Source organism: Diceros bicornis, chromosome 18, assembly GCF_020826845.1.
Source record: "Diceros bicornis minor isolate mBicDic1 chromosome 18, mDicBic1.mat.cur, whole genome shotgun sequence".
Taxonomy (NCBI): domain Eukaryota; kingdom Metazoa; phylum Chordata; class Mammalia; order Perissodactyla; family Rhinocerotidae; genus Diceros; species Diceros bicornis.
Genome location: NC_080757.1, coordinates 43,013,634 through 43,036,434, shown reverse-complemented (window position 1 = coordinate 43,036,434; position 22,801 = coordinate 43,013,634). Strand labels below are relative to the sequence as shown.

Below are 22,801 nucleotides of genomic sequence, written 5' to 3'. Positions count from 1 at the left end.
TTATTTGCTGAGATTGCTAACCAATTATCTTTCCTACTGATTTACAATAGAATTAAATTTAATAAGTGAATTTATTCTTCTGGGTTATTGACTGGCCTCAACAGTACTTGGAAATAATAATTCATTACTTTGTACTTCTTTAAACCTCACAACCTATGCAGTAATAGTCTAGTGTAATCAACTGGATTTTACAACTGGGGAAACAGGCCTAGGCCTAGAGAGAGGTTTGGTAATTTGCTCAAGGTTATACAGCCAGCAGATGGTAATGATTTGATTTTTGGTGTCTCTGACTTCAGAGATCTTTGGTTTTATAATAATATACTGGGAGTCATTGTAAATCAGACTATATGATTATGCAAACAAATAGTGAAGAATTGAGGTTTTTGAGGGATTGACGGCAATTGTGTTTCTGTCTGCTTTCTAAATTGAAATAAATTTTAAGTGTACTAATAAAATGACACCACTAATCCTCCAGAATGTTCATTTATTTATTTATTTTTTGGATACGTTTTTCATCCTGAGACATTTTCTTTCTGAATTGTTTAGGATAATACTAGAGTTACTTTATTTGCAATAAGTAGGGGAGAGGGAGATAGAGATGAAGTCTCTCATTTATTTGATGATATAGGAGGACTGGTTTTGTTCGTAGATGGAAATGATGCTATCCTGCATGGCTCTGTCGGCTAAACATACCATTTTTTGTCCATGGCAGGTGAAATCAGCATCACTATATGTTTTGAATTTAAAAAGTTCAAATTATAAACAAGTATGTTACTTGAGTTGTGAGGAAGGGCTATGATTAATATATCCACTTAGTGACATTAGACAATCTCTAAGGGAATAATGGTAAATACAGTATAAAAGATAAATTTTGGTTGAGGAGGATTGGAGCAGAGAGAAACAGGAACATCTACAATATGCAGCTTAATAGCCAGAGCCAGGTACTAAAAGATAGGGTTAGCATGAGTGGTACAGTATACTCCTAAAGATAAAGCTACTTTAAACTTGGCTCATACCTAGTCTAGGTGGGAAAAGTCAGACAGGACTTAAAACTTTAGTCTGTATAATCCTTGTGTTAATAGTTAATTTGAGGGCCAGCCCTGTGGCTTAGCGGTTAAGTGCACGTGCTCTGCTGCTGGCGGCCCAGGTTCGGACCCCGGGCACGCACCGACACACTGCTTCTCCGGCCATGCTGAAGCCGTGTCCCACATAGAACAGCTAGAAGGATGTGCAGCTATGACATACAACTATCTACTGAAGCTTTGGGGGGAAAATAAATAAATAAATAAAATCTTTAAAAAAAATTAATTTGACTATTCATCAGAAACTGGATCCACTGACTAATATTCTTCATTAATTTTTTTTTTTTTAGAAATTGTATTAAATTTTAATAATCGTGGGAACATGGAAGAGAATATCACTTCTTTAGGGTCTTAAATATTGTGTTCTGCTGTTTGAGATTATGGGCTGTTGGTTGTGATCTTTAAAGAATTGTCCCAATAATTTCCTCTTCTCTAGCTCTGATTTTCCCTATTAATTACCATGTAGTTAATCACTGGAAAAGATACAGTTGTGGGATTATGTGATTCCAAAATCAGCAATGGTTAGCAAAGGACAGGATTCCACTTATCTGGATAAATTTAGGACAATCCCTGTCTCTATTTATATTTAAATGATCACCACAGCTAAATTTGTAATAGAGAAGTTTCCACATTTGTCCTGTGCTTGGAAGCAGAATCCTTGACCTGTAAGGAACTAGAGCTACTGTGTATTTTAATGACATGCAGGTCAGCCAGGTTCTATTTATTTTAATTAGACTTGCCACAAGTTGAAGGTTTTTTTGAGAGAAGAGGCAGTTGAAGGAGAGTCAGCTGGATGTATATATACATGTGTGTGTATTTAAAAACCTTTTAACACTTTTTTTTTTTTAGAAAAGTGAATTTGCTTCTAGTCTGATTCTTTTTTGTTATTTATTTATTTTTGGTGAGGAAGATTGGCCCTGAGCTAACATCTGTGCCAGTCTTCCTCTATTTTGTATGTGGGTCACCACCACAGCGTGGCCACCTACCAGTGGTGTAGGTCCGTGCCGGGAACTGAACCCCGGGCTGCCGAAGCAGAGTGCGCTGAACTTAACCACTAGGCCACTGGGGCTGGTGATTTGCACTGTTCAAATTATGCCCATTAAGGATGTTTTTTGTAAAATACTTTTCCGGACATTTTGTTCGACTGAACTTGTAGGTAGAACTTTAATTGTATACCTAGATATGTTACCTAGTCCAGTAGCCTCTTGTCACAGGTGAGGAAACTTTGTGCCAACAGTGTCTTTTTTAGAACATTGTGCCCCCCTTTATTAAAATGTATTATTAAAAACTAGTAGTACAGATGTTAAAGTGGATATTATTAAAAGTTTAGGCTACCTCATTAACAAAGTAAAAAGTGAAAGAAAGCCCTGTTTTCTCCATTTCATTTCTTAGAAGTAATCATTTTTATCAGTTTTACAATTTTGTAGTAAAGTTTTAAATGGACATACTGTTTGGAAGAAATGCTGTAGAAATATTAACTATGGGTTTACTCAAATTATTAACTTTCTCTTTTTGTTGTTGTTTACTTTTTAAAAATATATATAGACTTTATTTTTTAGAACAGTTTTAGATTCACAGCAAAGGTGAGTTGGAAGTACAGAGTTCCCATATATCCCTTTCCCCCTTCACACACATAGCCTCCTACCATGTCATCAACATCTTGCAACAGAGTGGTTCATTTGTTACAAGAGATGAACCAGCATTGAGACATCCTTATCAACCAAGGTCCTAGTTTACATTAGGGTTCACTCTTGGTGTAGTTCTATGGGTTTTGACAAATGTAGTATGGTATGTATCCACCATTATAGTATCATACAGAACAGTTTCACTGCCCTAAAAATGTGTGCTCTACCTCTTCTTCCCCCCAAGCCCCTGACAACCCCTGTTTTTTTTTTTATTTACTGTTTCCGTAGTTGTGCCATTTCCAGAATGTTACATATTTGGAATCATACAATATGTAACCTTTTCAGATTGGCTTCTTTCACTGAGTAATATGTATTCAGGGTTCCTCTGTGTCTTTTTGTGCCTTGATGGCTCATTTCTTTTTAGTGCTGAAGAATATTCCATTGTATGACTGTACCACAGTTAATTGTTCATCTATAAAAGGACATCTTGGTTGCTTCCAAGTTTTAGCAATTACAAATAAAGCTGCTGTAAACATGTGCAGGATTTTGTGTAGATACAAGTTTTTAACTCATTTGGGTAAATACCAAGGAATGTAATTGTTGGATCATATGGTACGAATATGCTTAGTTTTGTAAGAAACTGCCAAACTGTCTTCTAAAGTGGATGTACTGGGCCGGCCCCGTGGCTTAGCCGTTAAGTGCGCGCGCTCCGCTACTGGCGGCCCGGGTTCAGATCCCGGGCACGCACCGCTTGTCCGGCCATGCTGAGGCTGCGTCCCACATACAGCAACTAGAAGGATGTGCAGCTATGACATACAGCTATCTACTGGGGCTTTGGGGGAAAAATAAATAAATAAAATTATAAAGTGGATGTACTATTTTGCTTTCCCACCAGCAATGAATGAGAATTCCTGTTGCTCCCATGTCCTCATTAGCACTTTGTGTTGTCAGTGTTTTGGATTTAGCCTTTCTAATGTGTAGTGGTATTTCATTTTAATTTGTAATTCCTTAATGATATATGATGTTGAGCATCTTTTCATGTGCTGATTTGCCACCTGTATATCTTCTTCGGTGTGGTGGCTGTTCAGATCTTTTGCTCCGTTTTTAACCAGGTTGTTTGTTTCTCCTAATGTTTAATTTTAAGAGTTCTTTGTATATTCTGGATAACAGTCCTTTATCCGATGGGCCTTTTGCAAATATTTTCTCCTAGTCTGTGGCTTGTCTTCTTATTCTCTTGATAGTGTCTTTCGGAGAGCAGAAATTTTAAATTTTAATAAAGTCCAGCTTATCAACTATTTGTTTTATGGATCATGCCTTTGGCATTCTATCTAAAAAGTCATCACCGAACCCAAGGTCACCTAGTTTTTTTGTTTATTTTCACTTGGTTTTCATGTCACTGCACTTATTTTGGTGGTAAGTGAAAGTGTTTTATGCTTTACCACCAAGGATTATTGTCATTGTGGTTAACATTTTGCTTTTGTGGGAATTGATAGTATTTATGTTTTTGTATTAACAAATTTTAAATGAGTCAAATAGCCTTTTTCTATACGGTAAATTTGATTCAGTTTAAATCTGCAAATGCATGGAATTTTAGACCAAGAAATTACATAAAAAAGTGTCTAGTTCAAGTTCTTCATTTTATAAATGAGTACACAATGGGTGAGAAATATAACATGATTTGTATGAAGTCGTATAGCAAATTAGCAATAAAAACCTGTCTTAGAATAGGTAATAGCCATTTAAAGAACTGAGATGAAAGCTGTACTGATAATTTTTCTTGTATGAAAAGTACTTTTTTTGTTGATAGGTGTTTCTTATTCTTTGTGACTTAGTGTTATGATTCCTTACCCTTTAAAAGGGTAAGTTTTAAAACAGTAAAAAATATAAAGAGTTTTTATACTTTTCAAATGTTGCAGCTGATTGGTTTGTTTATTATGGCAAATGAGATACTCATAAAGTTGAGAAGTAATCTCTCTCAATTCACTAAGTTAGTCATGGTTATTTTTGGAATATTATTTTCAGGCTATTTAAAGTCAACTGCTGTTACTAAAATCAGCAGATACTTAAATTTTTTAAAAACTAAACTTTAGATGTTTTTCTTCAGATATATTTATCAGCTGTCACATTTGCAGAGCACTGCTTGCTTATTAGTTCTTGTCCACATAAATAGTCTGCACAGTTGTAATCAGTGAATTACCTTTTTAATTTTTTACCCTTCTATTTAACTTAAAATTAACATATTTCCATATAGTTTTAAAACATTTATGATGATTCCCTAATTGTTGCACTAATAAAATAGTATTAAACTTTTCCCCTGTTGGACATTTGTTTCTACTTTTTAAAATATAATTTTATTTATTTATTTTTTTCCCCCCAAAGCCCCAGTAGATAGTTGTATGTCATAGCTGCACATCCTTCTAGTTGCTGTATGTGGGACACGGCCTCAGCATGGCCGGAGAAGCGGTGCGTCAGTGCGCGCCCGGGATCCGAACCCGGGTCGCCAGCAGCGGAGCACAGGCACTTAACTGCTAAACCACGGGGCCGGCCCATACTTTTTAAAATATATTAGAGAAATTCTACAGTGAATATAATCGGCATTTTAAATTTGTAATAGCTATGGAAAATGTAATATTCTTCTCTCAGTGTTCTCCCTCTTGCCTTTTCCTCCTGTAGAAAAAGAAAGTCACAAAGTAGCATAACAGAAAGAAAGAATATGAACTTTGAAGTTATAGAGGCTTGAGTTTGGAATTTGGGCTTCTTTAACTATTTAAGTCACTTTGAGCAAATTTCTTACACTTTCTGAATTCTGTGTCTGAAAATGGAAATAATGATGCTTACCTTGTTGATCATTGAGGGGATTAACTGAGATAATGCCTGTGAAGTACACAGTGCCTGATACCTATTAATAGGTACTCAAAAGATAGCTGTTACAAATGTAGGGTTTAGCAAGACCACAGGAGTAAATTGTTAGAATTGAGTTCTTCTCTTGAGCTTTCTTTTCTAAACAATCTTAGATTCAGACTATGAATTAGTCAAAAATACCAGCAGGGTGCGTTTACTTTTTAGTGTGTAAATTTATTGGTTTCATTGAAAAGATCATTTGGTTAAAAATTTTTAGGTTTCTTAATTCAGATGGTTCAGTGTCTTTCACTATTATTAATTTTTCCCATCTAAACTGATCAGGTTTTTTTTGGTGAGGAAGATTAGCCCTGAGCTAACATCTGTTGCCAATCCTCTTCTTTTTGCTGAGGAAGATTGGCCCTGGGCTAACATCTGTGCCCGTCTTCCTCTGCTTTATGTATGGGACACCTGCCACAGCATGGCTTGATAAGCGGTGCATAGGTCCGCGCCCAGGATCTGAACCTGGGAACCCCGGGCTGCCAAAGCGGAGTGCGTGAACTTAACCACTATGCCACCGGGCTGGCCCCTAGTTTGTTTTATTTTTATTTAATTAAAAAATTATCATCAGTAATATTGACTTTTATTTTGATATGCAATTCTATGGATTTTAACACATGTATAGATTCATGTAACCATCAGCATAATGTGTTTATAGGACAGGATTTAAACTTCTTTAATGCTTAACAAATATTTTTTTAAGGGGGGAGATGTAGAAATACTGGCTTTCCCATCCTTTTTCATTTAAAAAAAATTTAAGGGGCCGCCCCTGTGGCATAGTGGTTAAGTTCGGTGCGCTCCGCTCCAGCGGCCTGGCTTCGTGGGTTTGGATCCTGGGCATGGACCTATACCACTCGTCAGCCATGCTGTGGCAACGACCCACGTACAAGATAGAGGAAGATTGGCACAGATGTTAGCTCAGGGTGACTCTTCCTCAGCAATAGAGAGAGAGAATAATTAAGATGCAGTGAAATTCATCCATTTAAGTGTAGAGTTCTTCCAGTTGTAACAAAATGTATCATAGTATACCCACCACCACAGTCAGTGTATAGCCCCTGGCAACCACTGATCGGTTTTTTCCCCTCTAGTTTTGCCTTTTCCAGAATGCCATATAAATGGATCATACAATAACTTTTTGAGTATGGCTTGTTCCACTTAGCATAATGCATTTGAGATTCATACATCTTATTGCTTATATGATTAGTTTCTTCCTTTTTCTTGCTGAGTAATAAGTCCATTGTGTGGGTGTGCCATCGTTTTTTTAATCCATTTCCCAGTTGAGGCACATTTGAGTAGTTTGCAAAGATTCACAGACAGGTTTTTGTGTGAACATAGATTTTTCCTTTCACTTAGGTAAATACCTAGGGACAGTATTGATGGGGTTGTTTGATAAGGGTGTGTTTAACTTCATAAGAAACTGCCAAACTGTTTTCTAAAGTGGCTGTACCATTTTACATTCCCACCAGCGGTCTATGAGAGTTCCCAATTTCATAGTGCAGTTTCATCAGCACTTGATATTGTTAGTATTTTTTTTTTTAAGCCATTTTAATAAGTGTGTAGTGGTATCACCTTGTAGTTTTGGTTGCTATTCCCCTAATGATTAATGATGTTGAGTGCTTATTTGCCATCTGTCTATCTTCTTTGGTGAAGTATTTGTTTAAATCTTTTGCCCACTTTTAAAATTGGTTTTCTTGTTATTGTGTTTTGAGAGTTCTTTATGTATTTTTGGATACAAGTCTTTTATCAGATATGAGATTTATAAATATTTTCTTCCAGTCCAGTTTTTCAATTTTTTATTTTATAGATTGTATTTTGGCATTGTGTCTTAAGAAATCTTTGTCTAGCCTGCGGTCACAAAGTATTTTTCCTATATATTTTCTTCTAGAAACTTTATAATTTTAGGTTTTTATTTAGGTCTGTGATACATTTTGAGTTATTTTTTATTATGGTGTGCAGTATGGGTTGAGGCTCTTTTTTCTTTTTTTCATAAGGATACCTAGTTCCAGCACCATTGATTGAAATTACTGTTATTTCTCTATTGAATTGTCTTTGCACCTTTGTTGAAGATCAGTTAATCATAAATGTATGGATCTTTTTCTGGACTCAAACTGTATTATTAATTCTGTTTTGTGTTGTATCTGATAGGTCCAGAGTGATTTGAAAACTTAGCTAGCTGTGTTTAAAAATTTGTTAAGCATCTCATTTGGAACCTGGTGTTTATTGACAGTAGTTTGTCAATACAGAAGGATTTTTCTAAAATGATTTTGTCTACAGATTAAAAGATTTTGCTAATGAGGGGCCGGCCCGGTGGCGCAAGCGGTTGGGTGCGCGCGCTCCGCTGCGGCGGCCCGGGGTTCGCTGGTTCGGATCCCGGGCGCGCACCGACGCACTGCTTGGTAAGCCATGCTGTGGCGGCGTCCCATATAAAGTGGAGGAAGATAGGCACCGATGTTAGCCCAGGGCCATCTTCCTCAGCAAAAAAAGAGGAGGATTGGCGGATGTTAGCTCAGGGCTGATCTCCTCACAAAAAAAAAAAAAAAAAAAGATTTTGCTAATGATTCGTTATCTGTTTAGAAAAACTTGAGTGATTTCTTATGCAATAAGGATGAACTGGAATGGCTTTTCCTAGATGTCCTTTTTTTTTTTTTTTTGTAGAATTGCTTGGTAGTTCTCTAATAAAATCAGTGTTTGTGCTTTTAGTATATCATCTTTGGTAATGATCAGTGTGGGGCAGTTCTCTTTTGATTTCAAACATGGTTGTCCTAAGTTAAATAAAGGTTTAATCACTTTAAAAATAGTACCAGGGGCCAGCCCGGTGGCATAGTGGTTAAGTGCTCTTGCTCTGCTTCAGCGGCCCGGGGTTCTCAGGTTTGGATCCCTGGCACGCACCGATGCACCGCTTGTCAAGCTATGCTGTGGTAGTGTCCCAAATAAAGTAGAGGAAGATGGCCATGGATGTTGGCTCAGGGCCAATCTTCCCCAGCAAAAAGAGGAGGGTTGGCATCGGATGTCAGCTCAGGGCTAATCTTGTCACAAAAAATAAAATAAAAATAGTACCAATTGTTGGTAGGATGAGATTATTCTTTTATTATTATATCATACAGAAGCGTAGAGTGAAAGAAAGAGTTATGAGATTTGGCTGGGTATTGGTGTTCTATCATATTGTGAGGTTTGAGTTAATCTAAGTATTTGGATGTTTATTATTTAGGAATTTAGAAGCACTTTGCAGTTAACACCTTTTAAGTAACTGTTAAACTTTTAAATGTTACAACAGAAGTTAAAATGCCAAGAGGCAGGTGTTATTTTAAAGAGATCATTGGACAAAATATTGGAGATTAATTTAAGACAGACTTTCAGGATTGATAGCTATTTTTTCATTTTTAGTATTTGTTGATGATTGCTTTTCCTCATTCTTGGAATACCTGCTCTTAAATCCTATTCCGTTTTTAATATTTGCTTTTTTTCTTTGGAAAACTCACTCCTGTCCTGTTATTCCTTTCTTCTTTTGAATAATAGGCTACCACACAATTTTATTTTTATTTTTATTGTGGTAAAATACACATAACATAAAATTTACCATTTTTACTTTTTTTTTTTTTTTGAGGAAGATCAGCCCTGAGCTAACATCCATGCCAGTCCTCTTTTTGCTGAGGAAGACCAGCTCTGAGCTAACATCTATTGCCAATCCTCCTCCTTTTTTTCCGCAAAGCCCCAGTAGATAGTTGTATGTCATAGTTGAACATCCTTCTAGTTGCTGTATGTGGAACGCCACCTCAGCATGGCTGGAGAAGTGGTGCGTCAGTGTGCGCCCGGGATCCGAACCTGGGTCGCCAGTAGCGGAGCGCGAGCACTTAACTGCTAAGCCACGGGTCTGGCCCCCATTTATACTATTTTAAATTGTACAGTTTAGTGGCATTAAGTGCATTAATAATGTTGTACAACCATTATCACCATCACTATCTAGTTCAGAGCTTGCTCATCACTACCACACAATTTTAGCACCTAATTGTTCTCTACTGTTTAGCCACCGTGTTAAGTTTTAGGGTTTTAAGAGATAAGACTCAGTTCTTGTCCTTAAGAACTTCACAGTCTGGTGAGGGAAACAAGTAACCTAATATTTATAATACAGTGTGGCAAATTATATGTTAGAGCTGTCTATTGTTGTTTCATTTACTCAACTAAAATTTTACCTTGAAAAAGCAAAGTAACTTTTTGTTAGGTTAACATTCAAATTGTCATACCACTCCACACACTGAATTAATTTAGATTAGATTGACGTCTTTAGTCTTTTGATTTAGTTCCATTCAGGACTCACAAATCTTCATGCACTGTTTTGTAACAAGAAGGGAACCTGAAAACTGATATTCTGATTTAAAGCCAAATTAAAGCTCTTCCTTTCTAATGGAGCAGGAAGATCAGAGAAGACCACGATTAGAACTTCCTAGTTGTCTGCACCTATCCTCAATTGAACTGTTTTGACTTACTCTAGTTGCAGTGACAGCTTGCTTGATTATGGTCGAATAGGGCATTATACAGGCATGTTTTATCTCTCTTGGCAGATCGTTTGAGGAATAGCTACATTTGAGATACTGTGTCAAGAGATTGTATTTTTGAATTCCTTGGAGCTTGGGAATTAGCACTTGATTTGAAGTTGAATAAACATTAGCAGTTTTAGTTAAAAGCAGTATTATCAACATTGAACAGTATTATAAAACAAATTTTATTTGCGTTCTTCTATTACTATCACTTACTTTCTTTAGTACAAGACAGTTTATGAAAAGTAAAACACAGTATGACCCTTTGTTTTTTAAGATTCTGCAGTCTTCCTAATATAGTCAGTATAAGAAAGAGTTGATATCCCAAATGGTTGATAGTGTTTTAGTTAATCAATTTCAATGCTTGTCATAGGAAATAGAGTTCATGTTATTAGACCTAGACTCCTAATAAATTGTTTTTATAGATCTTGAAAAGTCTGAATTTGTGACACACTTTTGGTTGTCTGCTAAAGGAATGAAAAGTTAAAAGTAACCCCTAGTTTGATTAGGTTATTAATAATTTTGGCCTTTATTGCTTTTGAAAAATAACTGTAGTTTTGTTTTTTCAGGGTAATCACTTTGATCAGTATGAAGAAGGACATTTGGAAATTGAACAAGCATCACTTGACAAGCCTATAGAATCGGTAAGATGATCAGTGCTTAATTTTGGATCATAGCTAGTTAGTTAGGTAGTGTTCGTGTGACACTTGATGTGAATGAAGTTAAACTTCTTAATAACTTATAGTACAGTTTAGAGCTGTTTTCTTGCATGCCCAACAGTAATCAAATAGAGTTTGGGATGTAATCTAATATTTAATATGTTGGGAAATCAGTCTTAAAAATCTAGAAGCAATTTAGAATTTTGATGGAAAAATATCATTTTGGCTCATACTGATGTTCTGTTAAAGATAGCAAGTTAAAGTTTAGTGTTTTTGTAAATTGAATAAAGGAGTAAAATGTATTTTGATCCTTTAAAAGCTTCACCTTTTCTGGGCAGCACAATCATGTGTGAAATGTTCCATTAAGAACAATTAAGGACTAATATGTTTTATTTACCAGACTTTTATGAAACATGGTAAATTTGGTTTCTGTAGCTTAAGAGATGTCTGGTTTTTGTCAAAAGTTGGTTTTTTCCCTCTTCACACAGCTTAGTTTTGGATATTGATACAAAGCAGTTGAACAAGGAGATTTATTTTCCTGACTCTTAACTTTTTAAAAAAACTTAGTTTTTGAATATTATTTTCATTTTGAAAGCCCTTTATTTTCAGATTACACAGTCCTTTGTTAAAATGTCTAAACTTGTCAGTATTGTCAGTATTTAATATTTGTGCTTAAATGTACATATTTAATAAGGGTTTCAGTGAGTTATTGGTAAACTTTAGTGAAAAATTATCAAAGAGAGAATCCTTATCTTGGTCGGAGTCAAGACATCCCCCATCTCCCTGTAAGAAACACTAGCTTCTCCTCCTTCAGGAAAATAGGGCAATTTAGAGAGCAAAGATATGTTAACTTTAGCTTTTATTTTCATAACTGTAACATAGTAAAGGATCAACATATATTTATGTTCCTAATTAGGTTGGTGTTGTGTGTGTTTGTGTGTATGTTTAGATGTTTACAGAAATTTACACAACTTGGGGTGTTCGACATTTTTCTTCCACAGCAGTTGGCCCATATTAGCTAAGCAGCCATGATCTGGTTTGTATTGCACGGTCTGCCTTTTTTTAATTTCTTCTCTAGGGTTTCTTTCTCCCCGACCTCCCCTTCTTATTTCTGTTCTTCTGGTCCAGTGAACACTGCATATAGTACTTTCTGTCTTAATGTGCTGGCATGATGCTAGACTTAGGCATGGCAGTAATTGATGACGCATGTGATAATGCTGCAGAGGGAGAATTCACATCTGATGTTGTGCTGAAAGCCCAGTCTTATGTTTTGACTTAAGGATAAAATGCCAAGTCCAGTTTGTTAAGTTAAAAATCACTGAAGTTTTTGCCTTGTTCTGTGTCATCTTGGGAATTATCACAAGGCAGAATTTTACAATGAGCTGTGTAGGCTAGATCAGTATCTTGTACTTGAAAACTAATTTCATTTTTCCATTTTAATTTAAATGTTTCTTTGTGCCAAAGTTTAAGAACAGATAGCTGTCAGAAGCAAGGCCCAAGTACCATATTCTACAAGGTACATGGTTGGTTAATACTCTTATACAAGCTATAATTCTGTGGGTACTCTGACTCAACAGTAGCAGGAAATTTAATTAGACTAAATTTGCAGCCTAATATTCATTATTACTGTACTCAACAAAGATTTTTAAAAAGCACTAAATTAAATGATACTTAACATTTTTTAAACCTTCTTTTAGGGCTATGTTTTAAGGTTTTTGGAGAATTCATTCTTTTGGCATGTGCGACTAATGCCCTTTTCCCTCTCACACTGTCCAAAATTTTTCCTAGCACATGTCATAGGGAGAACACTTTTAGAAGACAGTCTGACTGAGTAATCCTTATTGAGTAATCTCAATGAGTAGAAGTGGAATTGATACATGCCTTTTTTTTTTTTCCCCTGCTGAGGAAGATTAGCCCTGAGCTAACATCTGTGCCAGTCTTCCTCTATTTTTTATATGTGGGTTGCTGCCACAGTGTGGCTGATGAGTGGTATAGGTCCACGCCCGGAATCTGAATCTATGAACCTGGACCACCAAAGCGGGACGCAATGAACTTAACCACTATGCTACGGGGCCAACCCTGATACATGCCTTTTAGTAAATAGTTTTATCTTCTCCACTTAAAACAGCAAATGGTATGGTACTTGGACTGGATATTTAGTTTTTTTAATAAATGTATTTAGAGATGTAGATTAATAAATTATATTTCTAATGAAAGTTTACTCCCGAAACACATAAATATGTGCTTTATTTGTGATGTGGTAGTTTAGGTAATAGGAGGAGGAACTTCATAGCCTAAATTGTGTTATAAAGAAGTGGGACACAAGTTAGGAGGGATTTTATTTCAGTTACCAAATCATTTGGGGATAAATTTAAAGTTTTTAAAGAAACTCCTAAAATGATTGGCATCAAAGTAGGTAGTGTGGTGCCTCCCCCCCACCCCCAAGTGTACTATCACCTAAGGAATGCCCACCAAATAAGTATATATTAGTTATATGGCTGGCTGGCTATATTGAGCTGTCTTGTTCTTAGGGGGAAATGGTGTTGCTTCTAACACAGAGAGAGTCTCTGCTGAATTAAAATCTTTCTCTGCAGCAATATCTGTTGAGAGATGCTGACTGTTTTGCTACAGCATGCAACTCAAAAGTGGCTGGAAATAATGCAGCTTTGGGAGTCTACAGATCATTGCAGGAGCTAAAGGTCTAGTCATTTTTTTTGTTAACAAAGGTAATCTGCAGCAGCTGGTAACCGTGGAAGTCTCTGCACAGGTTTGTGCCAAGAATATGCCTGTGTGAAGGGTTATTGTGAGTATAGGATTAAGGGCTTTTTGTTCTGGAATAAGTTTATTGCAAACTGGCAGGATGGGAAATGAGATACAGAGATGCAATAATGCATTATTCTTTTAGTAAACTTCACTATTCTGTAGTAAACTAGGAGCCTAGATTTGTTAGTGAGAGGATACAGATATTCAGTTTCGATCAGGAAATGTTGAAAACACATCAAAATCCAGCATTTGTAAAGTATTTCATAATCTTTGTTATAAAGTTTTATTTCTCCCGCTTTTTTCAACCAACCAAATATATTTCAGTGAAATTTCTGGTCAAGAATAAAGCACCATTCTAAGAAAATTATGAAAGAATTGCCAGACAACTTGATTATCTGAATTAAAGAGAAGGTGGAAAATATTAACATTTTACCCTCATTGCAAAAAACTTTTTTAGAACTTGAATTTTAATTTATTGCTTTGTGAGATTTTTAGGTCCCAGCCATTATAATTATGACCTCCACATGCTTAAAGATAAAATATTTGGAAAACAAAACGTAATCTAAAGCCATAGCCCAGAATAGGATTCTACAATAGTTCCAAGAATTGGTTGGTGTGATTTAGGATATATGGTCTTGTATGACCTTTACCACAGAAAGAATATGAGAAATCAGATGGGAGAGTGATTATAAGTTATACAAAAAGGCAAAATGCCTGGGTCATAGATTTAAAGTATGTTGTCATTGTTGCAGTTGGAAATAAAACTACCCATTAGTTGGTCTTTGTTCTACCTGACTGATTAAAATCCTGTCTTTATAGTTGTCAGGTTGACTGAACAGGTTTTAAAAATTAGTGAGTTTTCGAACTCCAGTTGCTGATGTTTACTTTGCTCATCTAGGGTTTTAGAGGTGTTTGTATAATTGGGTTTTGTCATGTTGCATATCTGTTTAGATCTGTGGACTCCACTAGTTCCAAACTGTAATTCTCTAAGACTGCTGATCTGACAGTTCGCAGTGACCATCCATGGACTGCACTATAGATAACTTGCTTCTTGGAGCTGAATGGTGTAGCATTACTATATGGCTTTTCTCTCTAGTCTTCATTGTGTCATCTGTAGTGAGCTATATAGATTTTTTGTTTTGGGAATTTTTACAACTTGTTGTTTGCATGGGTTCACCCAGTAGCGTTTGGTTTTTGCTTATAGAGTCTTTAATACACAATCAGCAAAGCTTACAATCCACTCAAGAGACTTACCGTTTTTGTCACTGTTGAAAATGGGCTCAATGGTATAAATTGAATGTGGCTGTCAACTAAAAGAAAATTCAGCATGGAATTAATATTCATATAGTCACTGACATAATTGTAGTATAGTTTTCTCTTGAAACATGATATTCTGTTTCCTGCTATAAAAACTTGGAATCAGCCCCATACAGTAAAGTAAATTTTTATCTGTGTCTTGGCAGCCTCCCATTGTACAGATTCGTGGTGCTGTAACCAAAATGATCATTGTTGCTGTGATGGTGTACAGCTTTATGGAGCAGAGAAAAGTTCCTGGGAAAGTTTTCTACTTGCTTTTTAATTAATACATAAAAATGTTGAGGAATGGCTGAAACAATAATGACCTTTTTTTATTTTTATTTTTGTTGGTATTGTGTTTTCAGCATATTGGTAGTTGTTTCTAATACACATTTCTTGCTTTCAAAGATCTTCCCTTGTAAAAATTATATCCTCCTTTCTCACATATATAATAGAGGGGAACAAAGGATGAAAATGTAGCATTTTAATTATACATTTAAGTTTAGAAATAGAAAAAAAAAAAGTAAAGGCCAGCTGAAGTAATCTAGGTGAAAAAAGTTTGGGTTTTCAGCTTAGCTTCATCATTTAACCAGAATTAAGAAGAACTTCATGCCTAACCAAAGAAAATGCTGCACTGCTACCATTTTGGAATCTTGGGCACAGAGAGTAACAAGTAGGTTGTGAGAACTCTTTATGAATCATGTGGAAAACCAGCTTGTTGCCTACCTCCCTTGGGCAAAGTTCAGTTGCTTTATTAATAAATTTAAAATTAGTATTTCCCTGCAGTTCTTCCGTGTGCGTTTAAATTATAAACAGCCTATCACTATCATACCCCTTTGTTAGTCATAAACCAGACTGTGTTAAAAATTTTCTACTATTTATTTTTGGTTCTAAGAGATTATAGTTAAACCGCAAGTTATATATTTTATTTACTAAAATGAAAAATAAATAAAAACTGATTTTTTTTTAGTCATAGTGACGGAAATAGTAAATTGTTACTATTTTAGAAGTAAATTTAGTGCTCATTGCCCTTGTTATGTCTAGGTTACCTGTTTGGGCGATAAATTACTTCAATTTTCTATTATTAATAGCATCCATGGGAATAATTGACAAAATCACAACCCTAAACAAGGAGAGTAGATGAATTATTTTCACAGGCTAGTGGTTGAGTTTGTTATTCTTTCTCAGTGAAAGTTCAGTCAACATTTTGATCATTTCAGAGGTAGACAAGTCTGCTCTCTGTTCTACTTTGTTATAAGGTATTTTGGTGTGCCTTCCTTGCGTTACTCATCATCTTTAAGCCTGTTGGATTTTTGGCTAGTGTTTATAAAATTTTTTTCTTTTTTGGTAGGAAAAGGGACCATACTGAATACTAGCCCTTTCTACAGAGTCACAGAGCTGCCTGTTTTCCTCCAAAAGCAGGTAGTCTGGTATGATAGGAAAGGTCCAGATTTTCTGTATTAGTCATTCACTTAATCTAGGAGGTTGGTGAGGGGAAGAGTTTCTGGGAGATACGTCTGTTGTTTCTGTTGTATTTGTTATAATCACAAGGACATAGAGTGGCATGTTAATTTTAATATAACCCCTGACATTTTGTTCCCTATTCATACTTGGGAAAGTAGATTTAATTAAAGAACAGTTTTCACATATGGTTTTAGAAGAGCAGTGCCACGGCCATTTTATATTAATAGATTTTTTGGGAAGGTGACAGCCATCTTGAGTGGTTTTGTAAAAGTGGTGCTAATGTGTATAACCCTAAATTTTTCTTTTTTCTCCCTCTCCCTTTAACATTTGCTTTTCCTTTCACTGTTGTCAGTCACAACACGCTGCTCTTGAATCTCTCAGCTGGTCTTGACTCGTGAATTTACTTATGCTTTCACTCTTCTTTAATAAATACATTAATTGCAAGCAGTGAATTGAAAACAAGACAAAAAAAAAAAAAAACGACCATTAGTGATTGGACAGTTTCTTACTTTGTGTTACATTTAACTGTTCTTTTGACAGCCCAGTTTTTAAAGCCAGGTTCGTATGGAAATGCTTTCACTCCACTTGCACTGCTTTTGGAAATAGCATACTGCTTCATCTGTCTGTTTATTTTAGTGCATTCATGATATAACACAGTCAGCATAATGTCTCATCTCCACTTAGCCAAAGATTGAGTTTTCTTAAATAAAAAAAAGGGGGCAACAATTTTTGTCAGCATGGTTTAGTACCCTAAATCTCTGTGCCAAGAATAGTTATAACATTAGCTATTAAAAGGTTAAACAATAATTTAATCAACGACATAATCTTAGAGTCATTCTGCTGTCCTTGTCCTTTCCATAGTTATTCAGTGTAAAAGTTATGATATAAAATAAGGATTTTATGTACAGGTAAGTTTATTTTCATAGTAATATAATAAAGGCCTCTTTACCATTTCATTTTCTGCCAACATTACTTGTATTAAGACTTCTGATTTTTTTTTTTTCCAATAAAGTTATTTATAAATAGTTAGCCACTCACTACTGGTTAAGGGGATGCTTTTCCTCACAATTCAGTGTGAGGAGAGAAGGGAAGAAGAAGAGGCAACAGTGTTGGATTAAGTTTTTGTGATGTCTAATAATGTGGAAGTCATCACCTGGGATTACCCATAATCATAGCATTTTCTAATTGTTTCAGTTCCTAGCAAAAACTAATTTCTAGTGACCTTTTGTTTACCATAATGATTTTGTGTATATATGTTTAAAACAAGAGTATCTTTTGTTTTAGAAACAAGTTTTTCATTATCATTTGCCTCATTTTTATGTTGGTTTTTTTTTTTTTCCCTGAGGAAGATTGACCCTGAGCTAACATCTGTGCCAGTCTTCCTCTATTTTGTATGTGGGTTGCCACCACAGCGTGGCTGATGAGTGGTGTAGGTCTACGCCCGGGATCTGAACCCGCGAACCCAAAGCACTGTGGGCTGAACTTAATCACTATGCCATGGGGCCAGCCCCACTTCATTTTTGTTTTTAAAAAAGTATCCTGATCTTTTTCCCCCTGATCGATGAAAGAAATAATCAGCTGCTCAGCACAGTTTCCAGTTTGCACACTGTCATAAACTTGTAGAAGGAAATTGTCTTTTTTTTTTTTTTCTAACAGAGCATTGGAAAGGCTTAATCTTTCTCTTCTAACTTACTGTCAGAGAAGATAACCATAAAATAATAATTTTTTTTTCCTCTATAACTCCAAAGAGCATTTTATGATTGAATATGGAGCTAGAAATAAAAAGCAGTTTAATATGAGATTTTTCATTTTAATTCAGAGATTTATGGTTTTGTCAACTTTATAAATTGATTTCAGGAAATAGATTATTTTCAAATGGTGATACCAGATTAATACTATAAAATTACATTTTAATGTATATAGAACACTTTGTGTTTATAATTTTTAAATGTTTCCCTTTGGATGAGTAGCATCATTTTATGTAATACAGTTAGTGGTTATTTTAGCTTTGTGTCTGTACTTCACAGTATTTGTAAAAAAGCAAAGCATTGGACAAAGGTCTGCAGAGGTTTCTAAGATCTTGAACCCTTACATAAAAGCTGACATTTAATTGTTGTTTCTGGTGTCTTTTCATACAATTTACATTGAAATACTTTTTCCAGTGTGCTCCTAGGAAGATGAGACATTATGTATATTGGTTTTCTCCCCCCTACATGCACTAATGGTTCTTTACTGTTAACTTATTGCTAGGCCTGTTTCATCCTAACATTTTAGCATTTTTGTTAGATTACATGTTGAAATGCATCTTTCAGTCTGTGCTTGAGCTCATTTTATTTTTCTGTTTAATCAATTTAATTTCTTGTTTTACTAACTTCACTGTTTTTTCAGTTTAATATTGGCTGCATGCTAGTTAAATATTTATATTTTATATATATATATATATATTAAAAAACCAATCAAGTCTAGCCTGGATTTTGCTCTGATTGTGTTTTCATTTCTAGTGGTGGGGCAGTCTTACACTTACAACTTACTTTGTATCATGAAAGCCTGACACATAAACGAAATAACTAAACACAATGTAGATTTTCTTTTAAAAAAAAAAAAAATCTTAAAGTGGTGCTGTCTAGGTGGTGGATATGATTGTATAAGTACCTTGATTTTATGCTTTTTAATGTTAGTTTTAAACTTCATAAATGTATTCTTCCCCATTTTTCCCTTCCCTTTTTTCTCCTTTTTAAAGTGTTATGTACAAAAGTTGCCCAGCACACCATCAGAAAGGACCCTTACCCTCTATGTTCTTCCCATATAAAATACTAGCCAGCATTTCTTTTTACATTAATGTCCCTTTTATTGGGCACATTTACCCTATTATTAGCACCTTTTTGCATGCATATATGTAGAATTATCTCTTGCTCATCACCTGTTTAAATGTCACTAGGAAGGGAAGAATATATTATTGGAATATTTTTGGTTTGTCTCTCTGTTCTGTCTGTCAGGATAATATTGGACATCGCTTACTCCAGAAACATGGGTGGAAGCTGGGCCAGGGATTGGGAAAATCTCTTCAGGGTAAGTTTTTCAAATGTACAAAAATTAAAAAAAAAAAAGAAAGAAAACAGTGTTTCTGATGCAGATCTTGTGCCTGAGTATATTTGTTGTCTTTTTAAAAAAAGTGTTTGGTCTTTTTTCTCCTGCCTTTTCCCCCCTAGAATAGTCTATTTTTCCTATAACTGTATTTTAAGTCACCGTTAAGCTAATAATTTCCAAGAGTAAGCTGCTGTGTCATGAATACCTTCAGGTCAAACATACTGTGTATGGCTCAGCCTGTTTTAAATTTTTTTGGTGGCGGTAATGGGTGGGTGGAGTAAAAGAAATTCGTAGTATCAGAGTGTGCTTTCCTTGTGTCATTTAGTGATGATGTATTGTGGCTTCAGTATTATAAAGAGAACCGTTCAACAACAGAGTTTAATTTTTGTCCTCCTAAATTCTCCCTGAAGCTTGTGATTGCCCTGGCTGTTTTTCTCTGCAATCAGGATCCATGTGGTAGTGGAGAGAAGAATTAACCCACATGAAACATAAAATGGAAGCAGAGGTTTTCTAGGGCTTTCTGAGCTGAGAGGCCATTTCTCAGGTTCAGATCAGGTTCTGGAAAACGTATGGCTTAGAGTTGCCATTGTGCTTATTTTTTCTTTTAACTATACTAATGATTTGGATAAAAACTAGATACTAATATTGCTGCTTCTGAGTTCTTGCTAGTTGGAAACCAACCAATTCCATTCACTTTTTAGCTCCCTCTTATTCAAGGGCTACTGTTTATTCTTTGCAGATATGAACACTACCTCAGAAATGATGGGAATCGTTGCACTTCTACATCTGGTCATGGAGGGTCTCATTGTATAAAGGGATGTTTGGGGAGAGGTGTGCTACTGTTGACCAATTGTTTGAATTTTGGAAGTGGATTTCCACAATTTGAATGGAAAGTCTAATCAATTCAAGTGTGTATGTGTTAAGGGGCACAAGAGGACAGGACATGAAGCAGGATGTTTCAGTCTTTAAAACTTTTGCTTTTTAATTACATTTCTACAAATTCTATTCAGTGATGACACAAAAGAGATGCTCAATAAATATATTTCAAATTAATATTTATTACTAAGCATTAACCTGTTCTTTGGGGGAGATAGAAAGATTTGATTACCATTAAACTTGTTTTCCTGGTGGCACAAGAACTCATTGCTAACAATACAAAGAATACTGTACAATTAAGACCAATTTGTATGACATAGACCATAGATTTTGTAACAGTCCAGCAATAGGATAATCAGGACTGAAATAGAAATGACTTCTTCGGGGCCGGCCTGGTGGTGTAGTGGTTAAAATTCGTGCAGTCTGCTTTGGTGGGCTGGCGTTTACAGGTTCAGATCCTGGGTGCGAACCTATACACGGCTCCTCAAGCCGTGCTGAGGTGGTGTCCCACGTACAAAATAGAGGAAGATTGGCACAGATGTTAGTTCAGGGTCAATCTTCCTCACCAAAGAGAAAAAAAAAAGAAATTACTTCTTGATAGAATTTGTCCCAGTGGTTTGCAGAGTTGTAAGTGTTGGGCTGAAATGAATGGAAGCAATGGCTTAGAAGAATATCTGAAGACTGGATTTGATCTTTCCCTAGTATTTGAAAGATCTCTTCCTATCAGAGATGCCTGGAGCGTTGTTGATTGTTACTTTCTTTGTTCAGGCGTGCAAGGGAGTAGAATTTGGGATATTTCACAGGGGATAGCAGATCTTTTTGAATCCCCAAATTTTTCATTGTAAGCATCAGAGACTTTAAAGTACAACTAGAACGTGCAGAGAGAGAGAGAGAGACAGAGTGAGTTTAAGAAAGGAGGAGTAAATGGATACTCACCTATTTTTGAGTGATGGAAAATTATTATTTTAAGAATACTTCAGAATTTTGGTTATCTTTAAACTTTGAGCTCCTTGAAAAGAAGAATTAGGTTTTATTCATATTCTACCTCCATCTCCATGGTAATAGGCATATAATAAGCACCCAATAACTCATAAATCCATTATTCATTTAAAATACAAGGGAAATTTGAAGCTCATGTTTTTTAATTGTGGCAAAAAAAAACATAAAATTACCATCTGAACCACTTTTAAGTGTACAGTTCAGTAGTGTTAACTAAATTCACATTGTTGTGCAAAGCCCATCTGTTTTGAGTGGCTAGTACAGTGTCTTTACCCTTCAAAAAGAATGGAACTTTATTCTATTGCCAACATTAAGGGCTGAATTTAATTGTCTTGTAAATGGCTCTTTATTTTTTAGTGTCAGATTCAACAGTGTGCAGGCATTGTGCTGGTTTCTCTTATGTAGTTCTTTCTGTAATACCGACATGGTTTGACCTAGAATATAGCCACATTTATGGCATATTGAGGTAATTCATGACAAATTCTTTTTCATTGTACCAAACCTTTGCTATAAATAACCACTGAAGAAAGCCCTGTTGCTCTAGCGAAAATGATAATGCCTCCTTAGTATTGCATAGACTTGTCACTGCATGTAATTTCTGTGCTCACAGCTTTGTAAGTTTTTTGTATTTACTAGTTTATTGTCAACTTTCAGTTTTCCCTTTTATTTGATTTTAGGGCTTTAACGTCTTTAACATGTAACCATCCACTAAAACTTAAACCTAATCTTTTCGGGATTTTTGTTAACCTTTAAAAATTATTTCGACCCATGCAAGGTCTTTACAAAGAATGCCAGTCCTTGGGGCCACATTGCAGATATCTTGTCACTGGATAGATTAGGGAATAGGGCATGCCGACTCTGGAATGAAATTATCTGTGGCAGGATAGAAAATTGTACTTTGTAAAGTGGGTTTATTTTTATACTTGAATTTCTCTTATTATTCACGTTTCGTTCTGAGTATTTATTAAACTATTTCAGAAATTAAAATAAGAACTTTTATTGTGTGTGGCAGATAAGTGATTATTAGTATTATTATTTCTTTTTGTTTTTTGGTGAGGAAGGTTGGCCCTGAACTAACATCTGTTGCCAGTCTTCCTCTTTTTGCTCGAGGAAGATTATCGCTGAGCTAACATCTGTGCCAATCTTCCTCTATTTTGTATATGGGACGCCACCACAGCATGGCCTGGTGAACACTGTGTGGGTCTGTGCCTGGGGTCCGAACCCGCAAACCCCTGGCCACTAAAGCAGAGCGTGCGAACTTAACCACTACGCCACTGGGCCAGCCCCAATTATTAGTATTTAAAAAAAACGGAAGACCTATAGAAAAGACAAGTTGACAGGTGTCTGAAGGAAACAACACAAAGAAAGGCCTGTTGATGAGAAATATTATGGATAATTGCTTATGGTGGAGGCAGAGGATATGTTTAATTTGGAATAAAGCAACAGTGAATGATAGTTGTATTTTATGGCAGTTGGATTGGATTCGGTTCTTGAAATTGTTTTATAACCTTCCGGCA

At 35.6% G+C, this 22,801-nt stretch overlaps 1 protein-coding gene across 3 annotated transcripts in view; it reads left to right on the top strand.

The window, feature by feature from the left end:
* GPATCH8 (G-patch domain containing 8) overlaps positions 1 to 22,801 on the top strand; it is an 84,740-nt gene that overhangs the window by 9,640 nt on the left and 52,299 nt on the right. Inside the window, exons 1-3 of one of the 3 annotated variants that reach the window (XM_058561177.1) lie at positions 10,719 to 10,784; positions 16,863 to 16,880; positions 19,319 to 19,391. Coding sequence is in view for 1 of the 3 variants with exons in the window: in XM_058561176.1 (XP_058417159.1) it covers positions 10,710 to 10,784; positions 19,319 to 19,391 (148 nt within the window). In the remaining 2 variants the exon portion in view is untranslated. Of the gene's footprint in view, positions 1 to 10,703; positions 10,785 to 16,862; positions 16,881 to 19,318; positions 19,392 to 22,801 lie in introns of those variants that run through there. The other 2 variants (XM_058561176.1, XM_058561178.1) reach the window with 2 other exon arrangements.